This window comes from Silurus aristotelis, assembly GCF_946808225.1.
Source record: "Silurus aristotelis genome assembly, chromosome: 24".
Classification (NCBI taxonomy): domain Eukaryota; kingdom Metazoa; phylum Chordata; class Actinopteri; order Siluriformes; family Siluridae; genus Silurus; species Silurus aristotelis.
In genome coordinates, this window is record NC_139597.1 from 3,154,109 (window position 1) to 3,175,072 (window position 20,964).

Consider the following 20,964-nt stretch of genomic DNA (forward strand, 5'->3'; position numbering starts at 1 on the left):
TGATGATCAACATATTCATCGGTGCTTTTGATGCACATTCCTGGTAAAAAGTAGCCTAATTTGCATTTACTACAGGAAACATGGACCATATGAATGCAACCTAAGTATCCTTTGCATGTTTTACTCCTGATTGACTGGTTGGCACATGATTACACTATTTACATTTACAGCATTTGGCAGAAAACCTTACAATTATTTATATAACTGAGCAGTTATGGGTTAAGGACTATGCTAAAGGGCCCAATAGTAGCAGCTTGATGGTGCTGGGATTCTTGTGTCCTTCTGATCAGAAGTCCAGAATGTATCAAAAAAGTTTATTGCATTGGATTTTGTATACACTACTTTGTAGTCATTAGATTCCACATTTAGTCTCTATTTGCTCTTATAATAACCTCCACTCTTCTTGGAAGATGTTCCATGAGATTTTGTGGAGATTTGTGCTTATTCAGATACAAGGGTGTTAATTAAGTCAGGTACTGATGAAGGTGAGTTGGGGAGGCATGGGGTTACATTCATGTTCAATAAGGTTGAGCGCAAAAGCTCTAGAGCAGGAGAACTTCTACACTAACCCATGTAAAGCATATCTTCATGCAGCTAGCTTTGTGTATGGGGAATTCCCAAGCTGGAACAGGTTTGGGTCTCCTAGTTGTCTCTGCTTTTGTAGCTTATAATAGTACATGGTATTGAATATAGTAAATAAACACGTCATAGTGCAGAGTACCTCGTGTATAAGAGATGGCACAAGTTGCTTTGGCAAAGCTTTGGCATTTTTTCCTCAGGGGGTTCCCCAGGAATAACACGGGCCTGGTCTAGGATAAACACGTCTCGTCCTCTCAGAGTCTGCACAGGCGTGATGTGTTTGGTTTGGCCACAAAGAAATTCACTCTGTGTATAACTGACTTCAGACTTTGCATCATTGTATGACACAGGGTTTTCCAATCCTGTGTTCGTTTCTGAGGAATAGGAATCGTGTGTGTGTGTGTGTGTGTGTGTGTGTGTGTGTGTGTGTGTGTGTGTGTGTGTGTGTGTGGAGGATCTCTGGAATTAATTGTATAGAAATGCATCACATACGAGATGATCCAGACCTCTCCTTATATTTTTTATAATTAGTCCACAAGTTATTCATTATCAGTATAATGAATAACTAGAGGATGGAGTCACCAGGAAGGAGGAAAAGAGGAAGACCAAGGAGGAGGTTTATGGATGTGGTGATCGAAGACATGCAGGTGGTTGGATTGAAAGAGGCAGACGTAGAGGACAGGGAGGTATGGAGACGGATGATCCGCTATGGAGACTCCTGACTGTAGCAGCTGAAAAAGGAAGAAGAGTTCACTTGTTCCTCAATTATGCAAAGAGATTACATTTACATGTTAAAGACTTAGACAATACAAGACCTAATAAGGAAGTTTGCCACTTACTGGATATGTTAGTGAAATAGTTAATTATTGTAGTACATTACTGTGGTTTTGTCCTCTCAGGGTGAAGTTGATACAATCTATTCGTCTTGACGTGTGTTTAGGTGCAGAAATACATCCAGAGCCTGTTCAAGGACGTAAATTTAATGAATTGCATTGTAAAACGAACAGATGGTACAGCTTGCATATTTGTTCTCACTGTTCAGTGTGCTCTTGCAACAGCGCCCCCTTCCTGTCAGAGTTAGTATATCCTTTTATATGCTCTTTCACGTACTACAATAACGGGCACAAGCTTACAGAAATAAGACAAGATTAACAATATTCTTAAAAAAAAAAGATGTACCCAAATTGTAGATTGTAAATATGGCTCTTGGTTATCCTGGTCAGGGTCATGATGGAGTTGGTTGAAGCTTATACCAGGAACCAGGAATGTTTTTTGAGAGTTTGGAGGAAATCGGAAAAAACCCAGAGGAAACTACACTATATGGACAAAAGAATTGGGACACCTGACCTTTCCAGCCATGTGTACTTCATCCCCAAACTGATAGGATGAAGTTGGAGACTTGAACTAGGAGACCCAAACCTGTTCCAGCATGACGATGCCCCTGTGCACAAAGCTAGCTTCATGAAGATATGCTTTACACTGGTTGGAGTGGAAGATATCAATCCTAAACGTGAAGAATGTGAACACTGACATCACCCCAGTTCTCCTCACCTTCTCACCTACATTAGTACTTGAATTCACAAACACTCTTGTGGCACAAACTCCACAAAATCGATTGGAACGTCTTCAGAGGCAAGAGGAGGATTTTGGAATTGTGTGAAATTAGATGTTCATAAAGCACATACTAATCTTATGCTCAGGTGTCCACACACGTTTGTCCATATAATGTATGTTAAGTGATGATATGACTGTAACCATGGAGATGTCCTCTAAGTATTCACAACTAGGGAGAGCTAGGGAGGTCCTGTGTTTGTGTGTGTGTGTGTGTGTGTGTGTGTGTGTGTGTGTGTGTGTGTGTGTGTGGTCTCTGCTCTCTCACTCAGTAGTAGCTATGTTTAAAATGCCTTTTATGGAACTCCCAGTCTGGAAAGACAACACTGTGGACCAACCACAACCTGAGGTGAACACTCTGCTTTAAGTCTGAGGGATATGATGACATTTATTTAGAAGATGTTGCTATATTATTATTACCAACTGTTTTATTTGCATTCGCTATGTTTTAGGAGCATCAGAACACCTCGATGAGTCTAAAGGTGTTCAAACAGTGGGACGATTTGAACGTTTGTCCAGAACTGACAAAGAAATCTGAACAAAATCAGCACAGTTTGAACAATCCTGGATGAACAGAACTAAGCAGAAATTTTGACTCAAGGTTGAGTTTGTATTGCAGTACTGAGATTTTAGTAATGTTTTGTTGGTAATTATTAAAGTACTGAGCCAGTACTAATACTGAGCTACTACCTGATTCATCCTACTTCTAGATGGAGTTCTTCACTACTATGTGACAGATATTCCAGGGATTTTGGACAAACATTGATATCATGATACCACATATTTTTGCCACTGTTCACTTTATCTCGGTTGCTGCTATATGTTTAATTGCACAATATTGTTTACATTTTTCTGCTACTGTGCACCTTATTTTATTTTGTTAGGACAGGTTTACTGGTGGAGCTATTTTGTGTTTTGTGTATTGTGTATTGTCCTGCACTGTCCCGTGTTGTCCTGCACTGTCCCGTGTTGTCCTGCACTGTCTTGTGTTGTCTTTTTGCACTGTTTGCACCAGTTGCACACATGCACTTTATGTGGCTAAGATCTTTCTACTAGATCTTGGCCTGTGTTTTTTTTCCTGGTTCTGTGACTGTTGTTTTATGTTGTTGTATGTAGCACCTGGGTTCTGGAGGAACGTTGTTTCATCTCACTATGTACTGCATCAGCTATATATGGTTGAAATGACAATAAAAGCTTCTTGACTTCTTCTTCTTATTGAACATAATTGTCCAAGATATTAATATATTCACATTTAAATCATGTTAATATCTTGAGCAATTTTTTTGCATTAATTTCAGTTTAATATTAATAATAGTAACTATTATTATTATTATTATTATTATTATTATTATTATTATTATTATAGCGAGCTTAATGGCAGTGCTTTAACTCCAAAATCCAGCTGTAGCATCCAATTCTCATTCAATAAAATATAGAAGATTTTTTGAATGGTTCTGCTTTTTTTGATATGGCAGATAGAAAGCAGGAGAACTTCACAGCTGTTTAGGTGGGTGCAGTCCAGTACTTACATCCACACACACTGACCTGCATGGAGGATGGACTGAATGTTTCAAGTCGACTACACACACACACACACACACACACACACACACACACACACACACACACTTAGAGGGGGATGGGAAAAGAAGTTTGGCTTTTTAGGAACAAAGTTGGTGCCAAGATTTTGCGCGCATGAGGAAGCTACATAAATCCAGTCGGAGCTGCTTGATTTTTTTTTTTTTTAGTCTATACCACTTCTTTTTCTTTCTTTTTTTTGTTGGGGAAAAATCTGGGGGCAGAACCAGCAGCCTGGGGATCGAGTTACACTCTCGGAGGCCAGTTCTTTTCCTTTTTTTTCCCTCCTCCATCTGAAAAGTGGGGGATGGTGATGAAGCCATTCTGTACTTTCTTTTCTTGCTTTTTTTTTTATCGTCTTCAGGACTTTTTTTAGTAAAAGAAAATCCTACAATTCCGACTTTTTTGCTTTCTTTTTGTTTTTTACGCACCCGATTTTACGCACCGAGATGAAGACCACCCGTTACTTCTTGCGTCAGAGTCGAAAGTTTTGATTTGAGGAATGTAATAAAGAAGAAGAAAACAGACGGAACTCCTGGAAGGGAAAAAAAAAAGAATAATAATACAAATTCGCTACTATGTGACAAATCTTTGAGTCATGGTTTCGGATTTGATGTCTGAAACACTTTTGGTTGCAGGCCGCTTTTATTGGCACGAAGAAAAATAATAATTAAAAAAAGGAGATAAAGAATTAGAAAGGATTTTATTGGGGAAATTTGTTGTCGGTGTCCAAAATGTCCTCCAGCTCCATTGTTTTTGGATTTGGGATGCTCTGGGTTTGGGTTGGTACTGTGATGGTGAGTCAGGACGTGATGTTATACAAAAATGAAACCATGTTGAACAATTTTTGCAAGAAAACGACAACTTGTGAAGTGTTGAAGTACAATACGTGTCTCGGGTCTCCTTTGCCCTACACGCACACGTCTCTGGTGCTGGCTGAAGACTCCGAGACGCAAGAAGAAGCGTTTGAGAAGTTGGCCATGTGGTCGGGTAAGATCTTATTTTATAAAGGAACAAAGCAATGCATTTATTTTAAAGACAAAATTAATAAAAAAAAATTCCTGAAATTTTTTTAAATACATTTTTCAGTACCATAAAACGCACAAAACCCAAAAGCATGATGTTATAAGTAGAAAATATAATAAATTCCTGGAGATTATGAGTTTTGATAGCAATCCACAAAATCAGCAAAGTATCTGTCATTTTGCCATGCTGCATGCTTTTATGTTTCTGTTTTCCAGTCTTTGTTTAATAACCAGAAATCTCAAATGGCTACTCTAAAAAACAAACCAAAAAATATCTGAAATTCTAATGGTTTTCACTACAAATACCATTAAAACCATCACCCAGTGGTTTCCTTTACTGATCTGGTGTACATCAGTGAATCATTAACATCTAACTGACACTTTTGCAGACACTTACTGGAATCTGGAAGTCCTAATGGTCCCAATTAATATCCATATAACCTACAATCCACCAAAGGTGTTTTAATAGTATCCACAAATCATAATATTCAGATGTACATGGAGCAATATATCACTCTGTAAAACCAAAACAATTTCCATTATACACGTTACAAATTCTGTGAAGGTTCTTGTTCACAGGAGACTCGCTTGATCCTCACCTTTTCTCAGGTGTGAAGCTGTGAAGCACAAAACAGCCACTAACAGCTATTAATCTGCATTAAACAATGTAATGGGTTGGATTTCCTTTTTCCTGATTCCCTCTTTAATTACCATTAACACCTATTAATGACCCATTCGGGGCTTTTCCTCCTTGTTCACACATTAATCTTAAAATCCTCAGGGCTTCAGGCACATGTTATTGCATCTGTAAGAAAAACTTCAGCTCAGTGCTTTTTATTAACCTTTATTTATTAGTTTTCCCCACATTTTTTTTCCTCAACAAAATGTTAAACAAAAAAAGTTTTCTTCATTCTTCTTGCTATCGGATACATTTCTGTTGGACTATGGTTCAATGGGTATCTCAATGGTTCCTGACCTCAGGTTACAGTCTGCATGATTATAGAAGATGAATACTTTGCATTTGACATGACACTGATTTTAAGGGATGTACTGTATCCAATACCGAGTTGTATAGTATATGATTTTTTTCATTCACTCTTGATGAAAAAAAAAAAACATGGACGCCATCACATTGGTCTGTTGTTAGCAACAAACTAGCCGGCTATCTGTTTTGAAGGATGTATATTTACTCAAATGAAATTTCATTTTGTTTGATTTAAAACAAATGTACATCCCACAACACGGTTAGCTGGCTAATTTGTTGCTAATGTCTGTGTGTTCATTTATCCAAAGCTAATGCTAGTATGTACATAAGAACACATTTCAAGGTATGAAGTGCTCCAGTGTTTACTATTGATGCTGGTTCTGTGTCACTTGCTAATGATACAGCGCTAAGTTCCTGAGTAGAAACCTTTTTTTGTTGTTTTTTTGTCTGTCTGTTAAACAAAAATTCACCATATTGAAAGCTGATTCCAGAGATAATTGTTTCACTTTTGTGAAATATAAATAGGAATTTACATTTGGTAGATGTTCTCATCCACAACAACTTACAATTATCTCATGTATATAACTGAGCTGTTGAAGGTTAACGGCCTTGCTCAAAGGCAGCCACTTGATAGAGCTGGGATTTGAACTTACAACTTCCTGATAACAAGTCCATCATTTTAACCACTAAGCTACCACCACACCTGGAATAGTGATTTCTATAGATTGGTGTTCTGCACAGCCTGCCATGGAAAGCTCTCAAAAAGTCAGATTAGTAATTAATATGATACAGTCGTCCCCTGTTTATCGTGGTAGTTACGACCGATAAATGGACGCCACCCCAAAAATGTTTATTTTTTATTGTTTAACACTCTTTAAACACACAAAAAACATTTGCAAGAATATAGCAAGATGAATTTTGTATACATTCGTAGAAATATTACATTTATAGTGAGTACTGTAGTACAGTACAGTAATGTAGCATAGCCTATGCATAGTTTCTCTGCTTGTCTATTGGTTGAAGTGTCTTATGATGTCAAAGAAGGGGCTGGGGAACTCTTTTCTTTGGCTAAATCTGGTTTGTATGTCTTTAACTCCTCCCTTTTATTGACATCAGAGGACAATACAACCAATAAATAAGTGGAAACCTACAGATTCTACTTTTTCTAACTAATTTCTTATTATCTGAAATAGGGACCCTTCGCGTAACAAAATTGTTAGATTAAAAATCGCGATAAATCGAGGGACGACTGTACCAGAAATAGTTTAGTATCGAATATCTGAGTCATTATCCATGTTGATAACAATAATAAATATGGTTATAAAATAAACTGAAATTGAAAGACAAATGTTTACCTTTTGCATGTTTTCTCTGTCAGGTTTGAGAAATGCACCTCGGTGCTGGGCCGTCATCCAGCCTTTACTGTGTGCTGTTTACATGCCCAAGTGTGAGAACGGCAAGGTGGAGCTCCCCAGCCAGACCCTGTGCCAGGCAACCCGTCGACCCTGCAGCATAGTGGAACAGGAGCGAGGGTGGCCCAACTTCCTGAAATGTGAGAACACGGACAAGTTTCCCCTTGGTTGCCAGGTATAATCCTTCTTCTCGTAGTTTTGCATAGGTCTAAGTTTGTTTCCTCAATATAAACGAATCAGGCATAACATTATGACTAGGGGTGCAACTAACGATTATTTTGATAATCGATTAATGGGACGATTATTTTTCGATTAATCAGATTTTTTTTATTATTTTTTTTTTACAAAAACCAAACGGATTTATTGTTTTTTTTAATTAAATGTTTTGCTTACTATAAGTATATAAAACCCTAATTCAGGGTATTTATGTATAAAAGTGTACTTAAAAAAATGCAAAAGCCACATATTAAGTTTATTCATTCATTCATTCATTTTCTGCCGCTTATCCGTAATTCGGGTCGCGGGGGCAGCAGTCCAAGCAGGCCCCCGCCTTTGACTGCTGCCCAATCCTCACAGCACCGTCCCTTACGGTCCCTCCTGCAGGTGGTGAGCCCACGGGAAGATATTAAGTTTAACTTTCTTTAATTTAGACATTTTAAGGCTTATAGCGGCTGCTTGTTTAGGAGCGCATGGGGGATTTCTCCTTCGAACAAATTCACTCATGCTGGGTTGATTCTGTAAAAAAACAAAAAACAAAATAAAAAAACGCATTTGACGCAATTGTGTAAATCAACATTTGTATTGATTTTTTCAGATGGCATGTTGACACTAATGCTTAAAAAAACAATATAAAATATAATACATTATTGACAATCTTTGTTTAAAAAAAATACACACATTTTGTTCAGTTGTGAAGCATCTACAATATATAATTAATAAAATTTTGTATGATTTTTACTCGCCGTGCTGATGTTTCTCCTTCATCCATGACACCAGTGTGTTTTCTTTTTGTGTGCTCGTGCATCCCACACAAGCTCTGTTTTGCAATAACTTGCAAGTACAGTTTTCTTTGTTGTATTTAATATAAGATGTTCCCATGCCTTGGATGACTTGGGACACGCACTGTTTCCTGATGCTGGTTGACCCTGTAAGGTCCCGTAACTTGAGCAGCCCAACTATTTGATAGCGGCATTCATTGGCAACGAATTTCATTATCGAATATTATTATTGATTTTATCGATTAGTTGTTGTGGCTCTAATTATAACCACCTGCCTAATATTGAGTTGGTTCCTCTTTTGCTGCCAAAACAGTCCTGACCCATCGAGTATTAACAACATTAACTTCTTCAGCAGTTTGAGCTACAGGCTCTCGTCTGTTGGATCAGACTACATGGACCAGCCTTCACTCCCCATGTGCATCACTGAACCTTGAGGTCATGATGTTATAATGTAAAAATGTTAACCCCGATCAGTGTATATTTACAGCATTAGTGCCAGGTTGTTTGTTTTGATGTTGATCTTCTTGTTGATTGTATCACTATCCAATGACTTGAATATACAATATACTGTTTTTTTTTTCTCCAATAGAATGAGGTGCAAAAACTCAAATTCAATACATCAGGAAAATGCGAAGCTCCTCTGGTCAAAACTGACATCCAGGCCAGCTGGTACAAGGACGTAGAGGGTTGTGGCATTCAGTGTGACAATCCACTCTTCACGGAGGAGGAGCACAATGACATGCATGGCTACATCGCTATTTTCGGATCGATCACCCTGCTTTGCACTTTCTTTACGTTGGTAAGTGAACATGAGCACTGTCTTGGGGTCAGATATGAAGAATTGCCTTCATAAATTATGATGGACTGATAATAAGTGATTTGATTTTTGTTCACTATGGCGAGGTCGAATAGATAAAAGGACGTTCTTGCAGAAAAAAGCTGTAGCTTGTTCGGGAGCAGTCACAAGTAGACAACGACATAGTTTAAAAGGAAATAATAGTATTTTCACAATATTGAAGCAGCATATTTTTCTGATGTAAGTGGAAACTTTGGAACCTGGATGAGCTCTCAAAGAACTCGGCATAAAAGTTGGCATTTGCACCACGATAAGCGATTCGTACCTGCTACACGAATATGAAGTATCGCATCGCTACAAAGACAGAGGCGTGTCCTGAGAATTACATAAAACATAGATTAACATGGCAGAGGTAGAGCTGCATCTTCCTGGGGACCTGCCTGTTTGTGAAAGAGCCATGCGTTAGATTTCAGATGACACGTAAGTAAATTGATCATTTGCTGTATGTCTGAAGCAAAGAAATAAAAGTGAACTATCAGTACTATATTCAATCGCATTGTGTTGAATCCAATCAAAATCAGATCCCGTTGGATCGTAATAGGGAAGAATTGTATCTTATCACATCGCATCGGACTCAGTTATGGAGATCCCTACTATAAACGCAAATCTGCACCGGAGTTCAAGATCAAACGATGGCGCTGTGAGGCAGCAACACAACTGCATCGACACACTTCTTCTAGTACGGCTTGATCGGTTTCACCATGCTTCAAGGTTCTTCCATGTTCTGGCACCTTGGTAGTGTAGTGAACCCCTTAAAGGCCAAACAATAGTCAATAGTAGGCTTCAAATGATGCCTAAAGATCAAGTTCTTCTGCAAATACTTACATTAGAACTTAACGTTGTGCTGTTCCATCAGTATTAACTTCCTGGGTGTTTTTGATAGAGACTTCTGGATAAGGCGTCATCATATATAAATGTAAATACAAGTGCTGTGTCAATTAGCGGGATTTCTTTGGCTGGACATGTTAGGAATTTTTGACTACATGTCTCTTTTTCTTCTTTCTTTTTTTACAGGCAACGTTTCTCGCCGACTGGAAAAACTCCAACCGCTACCCGGCGGTAATCCTCTTCTACGTCAATGCCTGCTTCTTCGTGGGCAGCATCGGGTGGCTCGCTCAGTTCATGGATGGCGCTCGTAAAGAGATCGTGTGCAAAAGTGACAACACCATGCGACTCGGAGAGCCTTCGTAAGGACGCTTGAGGATTTTCCAGAGTGTTCGAATGTATCTGAGCCAGAACACCAGACTGATTTATTCTTTCTCTCTCTCTTTTTCTTTCTCTCTCTGCAGATCGACAGAGACGCTTTCATGTGTTATCATCTTTATCATCGTGTACTACTCCTTGATGTCAGGCGTCATCTGGTTTGTTATGCTCACCTACGCATGGCACACATCTTTCAAAGCCTTGGGCACAACGCAGCAACCTCTTTCTGGAAAGACATCCTACTTCCACCTGGTCACATGGTCTATCCCGTTTATCCTTACAGTGGCAATACTGGCCATTGCACAGGTAATGTCGGGTATTCTTGTTTTTTTTGTTGTTTGTTTTTTGGTGGCTCACGGGATGCTAAACTCTGCCGAACACCATACAGGTCGATGGAGACTCTGTTAGTGGAATCTGCTTTGTTGGCTACAAAAACTACCGATACCGTGCTGGGTTTGTTCTGGCGCCGATCGGAGTGGTGCTCACCATTGGTGGCAATTTCCTTGTCAGAGGTAAGACAGTTATATACAGACTGCATTGTTTTATTGCTTGATTCAGTAGATCAAGTTGTTTTAAATGTTGTTTCCAATTTTGCAGGTGTCATGACATTATTTTCCATCAAAAGTAACCATCCAGGGCTGCTGAGTGAAAAAGCCGCGAGCAAAATCAACGAGACCATGCTGAGACTTGGTACAGTAATTTTTTTTCAAACTGATTACAAACACATTGTCGATAATGATCAGGGTAACGACACACAAAATTTACTGTTCGGTACGTACCTCGGTTTTCGAACCGCGGTGCGGGTTAAATTTCGGTAAAATCAGGGGGAAGAAATGCAAAACATTTGTGAACATTATCAGTTTACATTTGTTAAAACGAAATGTAAATAAAATAGTTTAAATAAAAAAATAAAAAAATATAAAAAAATGGACTCAATACATTTTTGTTTTATAATATTTATTAAAGTTAATAATTAAGTTCAATTGAGTCAATAAAATGTAATAATTAAAATAATTTACATCTGTTACAATGTGAATTTACATTGTATATATATATATATATATATATATATATATATATATATATATATGTTTTATAGATAGATAGATAGATAGATAGATAGATAGATAGATAGATAGATAGATAGATAGATAGAAAAATCAGGAAAAAGAAAGACAGACAGACAGACAGACAGACAGACAGATAGATAGATAGATAGATAGATAGATAGATAGATAGATAGATAGATAGATAGATAGATAGATAGATAGATAGATAGATATGTCTGCCTTCAAGAAACACACAATATATTTATTTATCAATTCATTCCATTTATTTAATATATAAATATATATATAAAAAAAAAAAAAAATATATATATATATATATATATATATAAAATATATAAATACATTAATTCCTTCCATCTTTTATTCATTCACTCCCTGCTGAATTAATGAATGATGCGGAATTGTTAGGGATTTCTCCATTTAAGAGAAATTGTTGAAGTTGTCAAATATCAAATATCAAAGAAGTTGTATAAAATCAAATATGAGGATCCAGATCAGAAATTGTGTTAAAGAAGTGAAGAAAAGAGCAGGGTGGAGTGGGTGGAGAAGAGTGATAGCAGGAAGGATTTGTGATAGAAAAGTATCTGCCAGAGTGAAAGGGAAAGTTTATAGGACTGTGGTGAGACCTGAGATGTTGTATAGATTAGAGACAGTGGCATTGAGTAAAAGACAGGAGGTGGAGCTGGAGGTAGCAGAGCTGAAGATGTTGAGATGTTCGTTGGGAGTGACGACGATGGACAGGATTAGAAATGAGTTTATTAGAGGGACAGCGCTATAGTATGTTTTGGAGACAAGGTGAGGGAGGTGAGATTGAGATGGTTTGGACATGTGCAGAGGAAGGACATGGGGTATATCAGTAGGAGAATGCTGAGGATGGAGACACCAGGAAGGAGGAAAAGAGGAAGACCAAGGAGGAGAGTTAATGGATGTGGTGAGGAAAGACATGCAGGTAGTTGGTGTGAAAGAGGCAGATGTAGAGGACAGGGGGGTATGGATACAGATGATCCGCTGTGGCAACCCTTCATGGGAAAAGCCGAAAGAAAAAGAAGAAGTTTTGCAGCCGAATAATGACCTCTATGATGAACCAAGAACCAATAGGAGCGCCGAACCTGATGACGCAATTAGCGTGACAACTTCAAACCACCTCAGAGAAAATGACAGGTGGTACAAATAAAACAATACAAATAAAAATGTATTATGGAGAGAAAAGATTTGTCTGTATGAGGTATGTAAGTATTTATTATCAAGGTATGTCATGAACACAATGAAAGCTAGAGATTTTGCACGGATCGACGAGGTAAAACTTTGGATGAGACTTTTTCTTGCGTGCATCAGTGTTTGACTGTTGTACAGCCTGACATTATGACAACTGAGATCCCACAGTGGGACATGGGGGATCATATTCGTATGGTCTTACAAACAACAATTACAAAGGACCATAAAAACTGCACAGTGGGTGATTTCACAATGAGATTAATGCATCAAAGATGAAAATCGTTTTAAACTGTCAGAGAGCGTGTCATTGGAAAGAGGTGTATATAATCAATTCAGGGGTAAATAAGAGCTTTGTATAGTGTGGGAAGTGGAGTCTGTGGTGGGAATGTTTGAAGACTGTGGTGTCTGTTTCTAAATGGTGTTTTGCATGTGCATTTAGTGCATTTGACAGATACTCTTATACAGAGTGACTTACAGTTATACAGCTAAGCAATCAAGGGTTAAGAGGCTTGCTCAAGGACCCAGCAGTAGCAGCTTGGTGGTGAGGGGGTTTGAACCTGTGACCTCCTGATTTGACAGAAGTCCAACAGCTTATCCACTGAGCTACCAATTGTGCTCATGAGTTATTGGAAGTTGCTCAAGTTGTTAAGAAATGCATCCAGATTGGTGCATTTTGTGTTGCTTACACTGCATTACTACCTATCATAGTATCACTTGGTATCGAATGTTGGTATCAGAGCATTTTAATAGTATCAGTATCAAAAGAATCATCAAGAATTACAATGCACAGCACTCCGAAATTTGCCCACATATCTAAAAAAAACATTTTTCTTCCTCCCAGGCATATTTGGTTTTCTAGCATTTGGTTTTGTCCTCATCACTTTCGGATGTCATTTCTATGACTTCTTCAACCAGGCGGAGTGGGAAAGGAGCTTTAGGGAATTTGTACTGTAAGCATTTTTTGTTTATATGTATAATCAGTTATTTGTGGTGTATAATATCTATTTGTGTGTTTACTGTTTTTACTATGTTTATAAAAGATTCGGTTTACAACAATGGTGTTTGTTACAGGTGTGAAGCTAATGTCACTATAGCTCACCAAACCAAGAAACCGATCCCGGAGTGCACCATTAAAAACCGTCCCAGTCTATTGGTGGAGAAGATCAATCTGTTTTCTATGTTCGGTACCGGCATCGCAATGAGCACATGGGTGTGGACCAAAGCCACTATTCTCATTTGGAAGCGTACGTGGTGTAGGTAGGTTTATTTGAAACGACTTCTTTGAAACGTTTCATTGTTCAGAATATACAGAAACCCCCCAGGCATTCCCGATAAGAGATGTCTGACTGAAAGTTATTCGTGTTTAAATTCATGTAATTTATCTTAATGAATCAAAAATGGTACGAAATAAAGTATTTCTAAAACTAATATCCTGCAGTAAATAAACAGAATGGCTCAGTAGCCTAATTACAGGATGTATCCGATATCCAGTGTCATATTTACGCCTTTCCTGTAATCTAAGGATAATTGGACGCAGTGACGACGAGCCGAAGCGCATCAAGAAGAGCAAGATGATAGCCAAAGCATTCTCCAAGAGGAAGGAACTCCAAATGGACCCTGAGAAAGAACTGTCTTTTAGCATGCACACGGTCTCCCATGAGGGACCTGTGGGTAAGTACAGCACCTCCTGCTGGATACGTGGAGATAAAATCAGATTCCTGTGCTCTACTGAGGAATTTAATGAGTAGAAATTACTATTGAGGAAGAAATTAAGTATTTAAGAAAATGACTAGCAAAAAAATCGCTGAATCATGCTGATGGAATTGGTGACTTTTTTAAAGCGGGTATTAACTTCGAACTAAACGAGCCGTCCATGGAAATGTCCTCTGCCTGGGCACAGCATGTGACAAAGATGGTGGCAAGACGAGGTGCCATTTTACCTCAGGACATCTCAGTTACGCCTACTGGGACACCTGGTCAGTACTAGCATTGTGTGTTTGTGTGCTAATGATTCTTAATCTTTAAATAAAGCTAGAATATTAAATATGAAAATTGTTGAAAAAAGATTACATACATTAGTTATTACATAGATAAACAAAAGTCCTTAGCGGTCATGCATCGTCATTTTTTTTCTTTATTGTTTACTCGTTATCACGACAATTTTCTCACGAACAAACATCGTTTCCTTGTGATTAGTACTTAATTGTGCATTCGGCATAAGAGCACGTTCCTGATGCTGCCTCTAGAATTTTGTTGAGATCACCAGACTTTGATGTTTAATGAAAATGAAGTCGTGATCATTAAAAAAGAAGAAAGAAAAAAAAATTATGCATGGCCTCTTAGGACTTCCTTACATCAGTGTTAATGTTGCTTGTACACCCTCGTGCAGTGCCTCCTCCAGAAGCGCGGAACAAGCTGTGGATGGTCGAAGCCGACATCTCCCCCGAGATGCTGAAACGTAAAAAGAAAAAGAAGAAGAGGAAGAAGGAGGTGCGCACGGTAGCGCCAACCGGAGCGGACTCGAACCCTCGTCACAGAGAGTTCGGTCCCAGCGCTGTTCCCCGCCTCCCCAAGCTCCCGGCGCATCGGAGCCTCGTTGCTAATCTGTGGGAGCGACAACGTCCGCAAGAGGAGAACGTCCTTCCAGGCTCCTTCCCGGAATTCCGCCCTTCTTGCCCCATTCCCTACCAGGAGAGATATGGAGGGCTTGGTTATCTTTCGTCTGGTCAGCAGAGAAGGGAGACTGGCTTTAACCTCGTCAACTCACTGACATCGAACCACTACGAGGGACGAGGTCAGTTCAAACAACCGGCCTGGCAGTCTAACGGCGGGTTCCGCTATTCAGAGCAGGAGATGCCTTCGCCAGTGGGTGGTGGCAGGACAGACTTTACAACACCTCGATCAGAGGGCAGGAAACCAGTGGCTGTGCCGATACACTCCCGAACCAACCTAATGGATGCAGAACTGATGGATGCCGACTCTGATTTTTGAATCTGTCCTGTATTACGTTGCTCTGCAGAGTTTGGTTCTAAAGTGCTGGATACTTTGCACCACAAATTAAGAGAAAAACATGTAAGACTTACTCGCGGTCACTGTGCCTGTATCAGGACGTGGGGGCAGGTTTGTATGGTAGTTATGAGCTCCATAAATAGTGAGCGATTTCTTTGTGTTTCTCAAACGATTAAAAAGGCACAGTTGGGTTTTGACTGACTGCCTCTCTATATAAAAAAATTGCTGCCAGTTTTGCTATCAGTCATGCTAAGCTATTAAATCTCTGATGCACCTCAATCTTTAAATCCAGGCTGTGTGTTTTGAGATGATAAAGCCGACTCGATTGAATAAGGTACACGAAAATCGGAACTTCATCCTCAGAATGCTACTATACACTTTTGAGTTTGCTTTAAGTATTGCTAATTTAAAATGAGCTGGCTGGATGATATTATTACAAATGGAGGTTTGTGTGAATTAAATGGCAGCTTTGCAAATGGGTATAAAACACATGATTGTTGTAGGGTTGTGTTCAGGCCACCTTGAGCAAGTCGTCTTCTGCAACTCATTTACATTTGCTCATTTGGCTGATGCTTTTCTTGAAAGTGACATCATATCATGTGAATTTGATATTTGTTGATCTCAATGGTTGAATAGCACCTTTGCAAAAAATGTGCATGGGCCTGGATTATCTATATACACTATACTGTATACACTCAGACAAACGTTTGTGGACACCTGAGCATAAGATCTCCACTCTTCTGGGAAGATGTTTCATTATATTTTGTGGAGATTTGTGCTCATTCAACCACAAGGGTGTTAGTAATGTCAGGTACTGATGCCGGTTTGGTGAGGAGGCCTGGGGTGCAGTCAGCGTTCACGTTCATGATGTTCAATAGGGTTGAGGTCAGAACTCTAAAAGTGGTGAAGGGAAAAATCTAATGTTAGCGCATTCAAATACTATACAATTGTGTGTCTCCAATTCTGTGCTAACAGTTTGAGAAAGAACCACATATGGCTGGAAAAGTTAGTGTATAATTGAAACACAAACTTTACATAAGGACCCACATCTCATAAAAGCCCAGAACTGGCTCATGCAGATACAGAACCTGTCTACTCAAACGCTAGTGTTAGCACTTTGTTACAAAGAGAAAGTGTTGAGAAATAATATTCTGAAATATTATTATTATTATTATTATTATTATTATTATTATTATCATCATCATCAGTACTTTTATATGAAGTTGCCTGGTGCAATTACGAACACTTTGTTGTTGTTGTTGTAGACGTCGAACACGAGGGCATTTGTAATGAACTGACTTGTAAAACAAGCTGAAAATGCTATTATGGAAATTGTTTTTTTTTTTGTGTTTGCTTTCGTTTAAAGTGATTGCTGTACAGATCTATCGAAAAGAAATGCTATTTTTGTACTTCAGCATGTAGTTTTATTTTTCACCGCTATTCTTCTGTAGATACTCCAGTTTCGCATTGTGCGCCGGCGTCGCGTTTCGCAGAGTTTTGCAAACTAGAACGCCTTGTATCATTTGTAATTATTGAATGAATTTTGGGTTAATGTGAATCTAAAATCTAAAAGAGGCATCGTTTTGATTTGAAATGTCTTATGAAGATGCATCGGTTTACCAGCATCGTTTGTATACATTTGTTTTTTAATTCGCAATTGAAAAACAGAATGTGAATTACGACCCTTTCGTTCCTTTTTATATTGAAAGCATAAAAAGAAAACACAAACAAATAAGAGAAAACAACTTATTTATTTTTTTTCTATTATTTTAATCACACAGAGTGTAGTAATCAATAAAGTCTCACAATTCCAATATAATAAATGGTTTAAAATGCACAATACAGGTAGTCCCAGGCTTACGATGGAGATGCGTTCCGCTGACCCTATTGTTTCTTGAAAATATCATAAGTTGAGACATGGCCTAGCATACCCAGGCGTTTTAAAGAATGGTGATCAGTATGGGGTAGTATACTGTCATTTATTAATAATTTATCAAAATACAGTAAAGAATTTAGCAAAACATCAATTCACTATACCATAATATATAAACTATACAGTATATACTTTATAAATATATATATGTGTGTGTGCAGAGGGTGTGTGGACAAGCGCCGGTTTGTAACTGGAGGGCGGGGCAAACACTGCTACATTTGCCTGCTGCACGAAACTTCTCATATTTTTTTTTTTTACAATTTTGTCGTATCGCTATCGTCATAGCAAGATCGAAAAATTTAAAAAAGTCGGACTATTGTAACTCTGGGACCATCTGTATTTCCAATTTAGCATCCGATTTAACATCCGCACCTAAACCATGTCAAAGACAATTTCATTGGTCGTCTTTTCTTAGGAAGAAATATCCACTCTGGAGCCATTTGTGCAAATGATAAATACTTTGATACAAACTACAGCAACATATTTAGAGATCATATACAATCTAGTAGAACATGATGCAGGGTAGTGCAGGGTTGTTCTGCAATCAAAAATGTTGTAGATAACACTGTAAGAAGTTGACGTGTTGGACCCCCATTTCTTATTCCTCTGTTGTTGCTTTTGTAAAGGATGTAGTGATCAATTTAAGCTTCTCAGAGTGAACCCAGAATGTTGGATAAACCCATTCATGGATTCTGCGCTGAAGGTTTTACATCTGGGTTATAACTCAAATTCTTACAATAAGATTGCAGGAAACTGTGTATAAATAAGGCGGATTTATAAACCTTTTACATTTTGTGCAAGAAAATCGTTTTTTTTACACACATTTACATATTTTATCTTTTTTTTTTTTTTTTTTTAAGAAAAAAAAACATGAATGAATGCACAATACACTGTATTCCATCTTTTGATTTGTTAAAAAATTTAGATAAAAAAAAAAATCATGCGTGCTGAATTAAAAACTATTCAGACCACTGAACCCAGATTTAATACTAAACAAGCACAGATATAAACATTGGCATTCATTTATCAACTGCACACAAACATAGGGTTGTATTTTATTTTCCTTTTAAGCCCAAACTACACAGTTTACCAGTAAGTCAGTCCATGTGCAGCTTAATAAATGTGGCCCATTTTTAAAAGATGATTAAATGCCTCGTGATGGACCTGATATACAGTACAGACCAAAAGTTTGGACACACCTTCTCATTCAAAGAGTTTTCTTTATTTTCATGACTATGAAAATTGTAGATTCACACTGAAGGCATCAAAACTATGAATGAACACATGTGGAATTATATGTGGAATTATATACATAACAAAAAAGGGTGAAACAACTGAAAAATGTCATATTCTAGGTTCTTCAAAGTAGCCACCTTTTGCTTTGATTACTGCTTTGCACACTCTTGGCATTCTCTTGATGAGCTTCAAGAGGTAGTCACCTGAAATGGTCTTCCAACAGTCTTGAAGGAGTTCCCCGAGAGATGCTTGGTACTTGTTGGCCCTTTTGCCTTCACTCTGCGGTCCAGCTCACCCCTAAACCATCTCGGTTGGGTTCAGGCCTGGTGACTGTGGAGGCCAGGTCATCTGGCGCAGCACCCCATCACTCTCCTTCTTGGTCAAATAGCCCTTGATGCCTTCAGTGTGAATCTACAATTTTCATAGTCATGAAAATAAAGAAAACTCTTTGAATGAGAAGGTGTGTCCAAACTTTTGGTCTGTACTGTATATATATATATTAGATATGTTTAAGATCTGAAAATGCGCTTCCCTCACTTCAAAACTGAATTATGTTTTTGACAGTTTATATTAATTCAGTTCAAAACTCCACAATTTCTGTTGCAGTTTCAGAACAAAACAAACCCTGGTGTCACAAATGTCTTTTTATAGGTAATATAGAAAAATTGTAATATAGATTCCTGTCCTTACTGACCTCCTGTTAATGCCACGATGTGCCGTGCATTATGTTCGCTTGACCTAATTGCAGTTCAGAAGATTGTAAAATCGTCAACATTTTTCAAAGATGACATTTGAACAATTGACTATTCTTGTAATCATCAAAATAACCCTGCTAAAAAAAACTTTTTTTCACTACAAAATACAAAATTATACAGTGGATGCATTTGCTGTTACTGTATTTGTATAGTGGCTGTCAAAAGTGTGGAAAAACAGAGTCATGTATGGTTTTTGAGACAAATGCATGCTCCTCTTGTTTCTGTGCAGCAAAATCAGTAAAAGGCAAACACACAAGAATTGAACAGAGGAGCCAGTGTAATATGGAGCTTTTTTTTTTTAGAGCAGAGAAGGTTGGAGACTTATTTCAGGTAAAAGGGATCCTGAACCAATGTGGCTACGTTCCATATTTCAACACCATGCGATACCGTCTGGACTGCGGCTCATTGTAACCGACTTCTCCATACAACAAGAGGATGAGTCGAAGCGCACGTCCGAGTTCTGTAACGGTTATTTAGAGAGCAAACAGTCTTCTGGAGTGATATCTCTCATGGACTGTCTAGTCATCGCACCTAAATCCTATTAAACTGAAGAAATCTCCAACTAGTGAAGAACATCTTTGGGATGTTTTACAAAAGACGTGGCAAAGTATTTAAGCTGAATGTTTGGAGGATCTAACTGTCCAGGTGCAGAGAGTGTGTGAAGTTGTTCTTCATGCTAAGGGAGAATTCATCTGTACATTTATATAGGTTTGTTCAAAGTCAATCTTCATACTGCTGCATTAGTAAATTTGCTGCATAGAACCAAAAGGAACATGCAAGCGTCTAGCAAAAAAACATAAAAGACTGTTTACACACTTTTCATAGGCACTGTATAGTTATACACACAAGTAAAACATTATATAGGCTGCTTAACTTCTTTTAGAAACAAATATGGTTTACAACCTTGATATTCATTAGGTCTGTGACTGAACCTTTTGGCCAGTTTCTATAAAGAAGTGAAAGAAGTCTTAATTTTTCAGCAGGTTCAAGACGATTTTATTCACCTACAGAATTCCATCATGCACGCTGGACATATGGCTTTTAAATAGTTTAATTTGTAAAATCCTTTGTTTGACTAAATATGCATTTGTCTTTATTTTTTTAAAAGCTTCCCTTCTTCAAATAGCCTTATGTTAAATTATCATTTGAATGACCTTAAAGCTGTATTTTTCTGCATTTGTTAACAATAAACAAATTATATTTTATGCTGTATTTTGACAGTGAGTGAATGTAATTTTTTTTATAATTTCACATTTTATTTGTTTTGTTCGAGAGTTTTTTTGGTTAGTCTAAAATCTATTTGTGTTTTATATATATATATATATATATGTTAGCTCTGTAGTTAGACATTGCAGTGAAACAGCATTTCAAACATTTATATATAGAAAGAAAGTGTACAATACTAACAGATTAGATATGTTTATTACTGATGTCAGCAAATATCATATCCATTTATTATTATAAGTACAAAAAAAACACTTGATCATATTATGAGCTAT

The 20,964-nt window shown here is 37.9% G+C and overlaps 1 protein-coding gene and 1 long non-coding RNA gene across 3 annotated transcripts; one reads left to right on the forward strand and one right to left on the reverse strand.

The window, feature by feature from the left end:
* The first annotated feature begins 3,990 nt into the window (after positions 1 to 3,990).
* Positions 3,991 to 17,704, forward strand: smo (smoothened, frizzled class receptor). 2 transcript variants are annotated; one of them, XR_014531303.1, is made up of 13 exons: positions 3,991 to 4,758; positions 7,157 to 7,365; positions 8,778 to 8,987; positions 10,059 to 10,231; positions 10,334 to 10,553; positions 10,636 to 10,759; positions 10,845 to 10,937; positions 13,374 to 13,482; positions 13,604 to 13,789; positions 14,055 to 14,203; positions 14,374 to 14,508; positions 14,922 to 16,342; positions 16,391 to 17,704. XR_014531303.1 is itself a non-coding variant. In XM_083527950.1 (12 exons), exons 1-12 carry the CDS (start codon positions 4,503 to 4,505, stop codon positions 15,521 to 15,523), a joined length of 2,466 nt encoding a protein of 821 aa, XP_083384076.1. In that variant the 5' UTR covers positions 3,991 to 4,502; the 3' UTR covers positions 15,524 to 17,704. The 2 variants fall into 2 exon arrangements, 1 of the variants encoding a protein (XP_083384076.1); XM_083527950.1 differs by having other exon boundaries at positions 14,922 to 17,704.
* Positions 17,094 to 20,009, reverse strand: LOC310718926. Its single transcript, XR_014531310.1, has 2 exons — positions 19,196 to 20,009; positions 17,094 to 18,638 (listed from the first exon to the last, which is right to left on the reverse strand). It is a non-coding gene; the product is annotated as an uncharacterized lncRNA (long non-coding RNA).
* Positions 20,010 to 20,964: the final 955 nt, after the last annotated feature.

Bases quoted from the DNA above. Each gene is read 5' to 3' on its own strand.
- smo (XM_083527950.1), top strand. From the start codon at position 4,503: ATGTCCTCCAGCTCCATTGTTTTTGGATTTGGGATGCTCTGGGTTTGG. The intron at 10,232-10,333 runs GTAAGGACGCTT...CTCTCTCTGCAG, and splicing joins ATGCGACTCGGAGAGCCTTC to ATCGACAGAGACGCTTTCAT. The intron at 10,760-10,844 runs GTAAGACAGTTA...CCAATTTTGCAG, and splicing joins TGGCAATTTCCTTGTCAGAG to GTGTCATGACATTATTTTCC.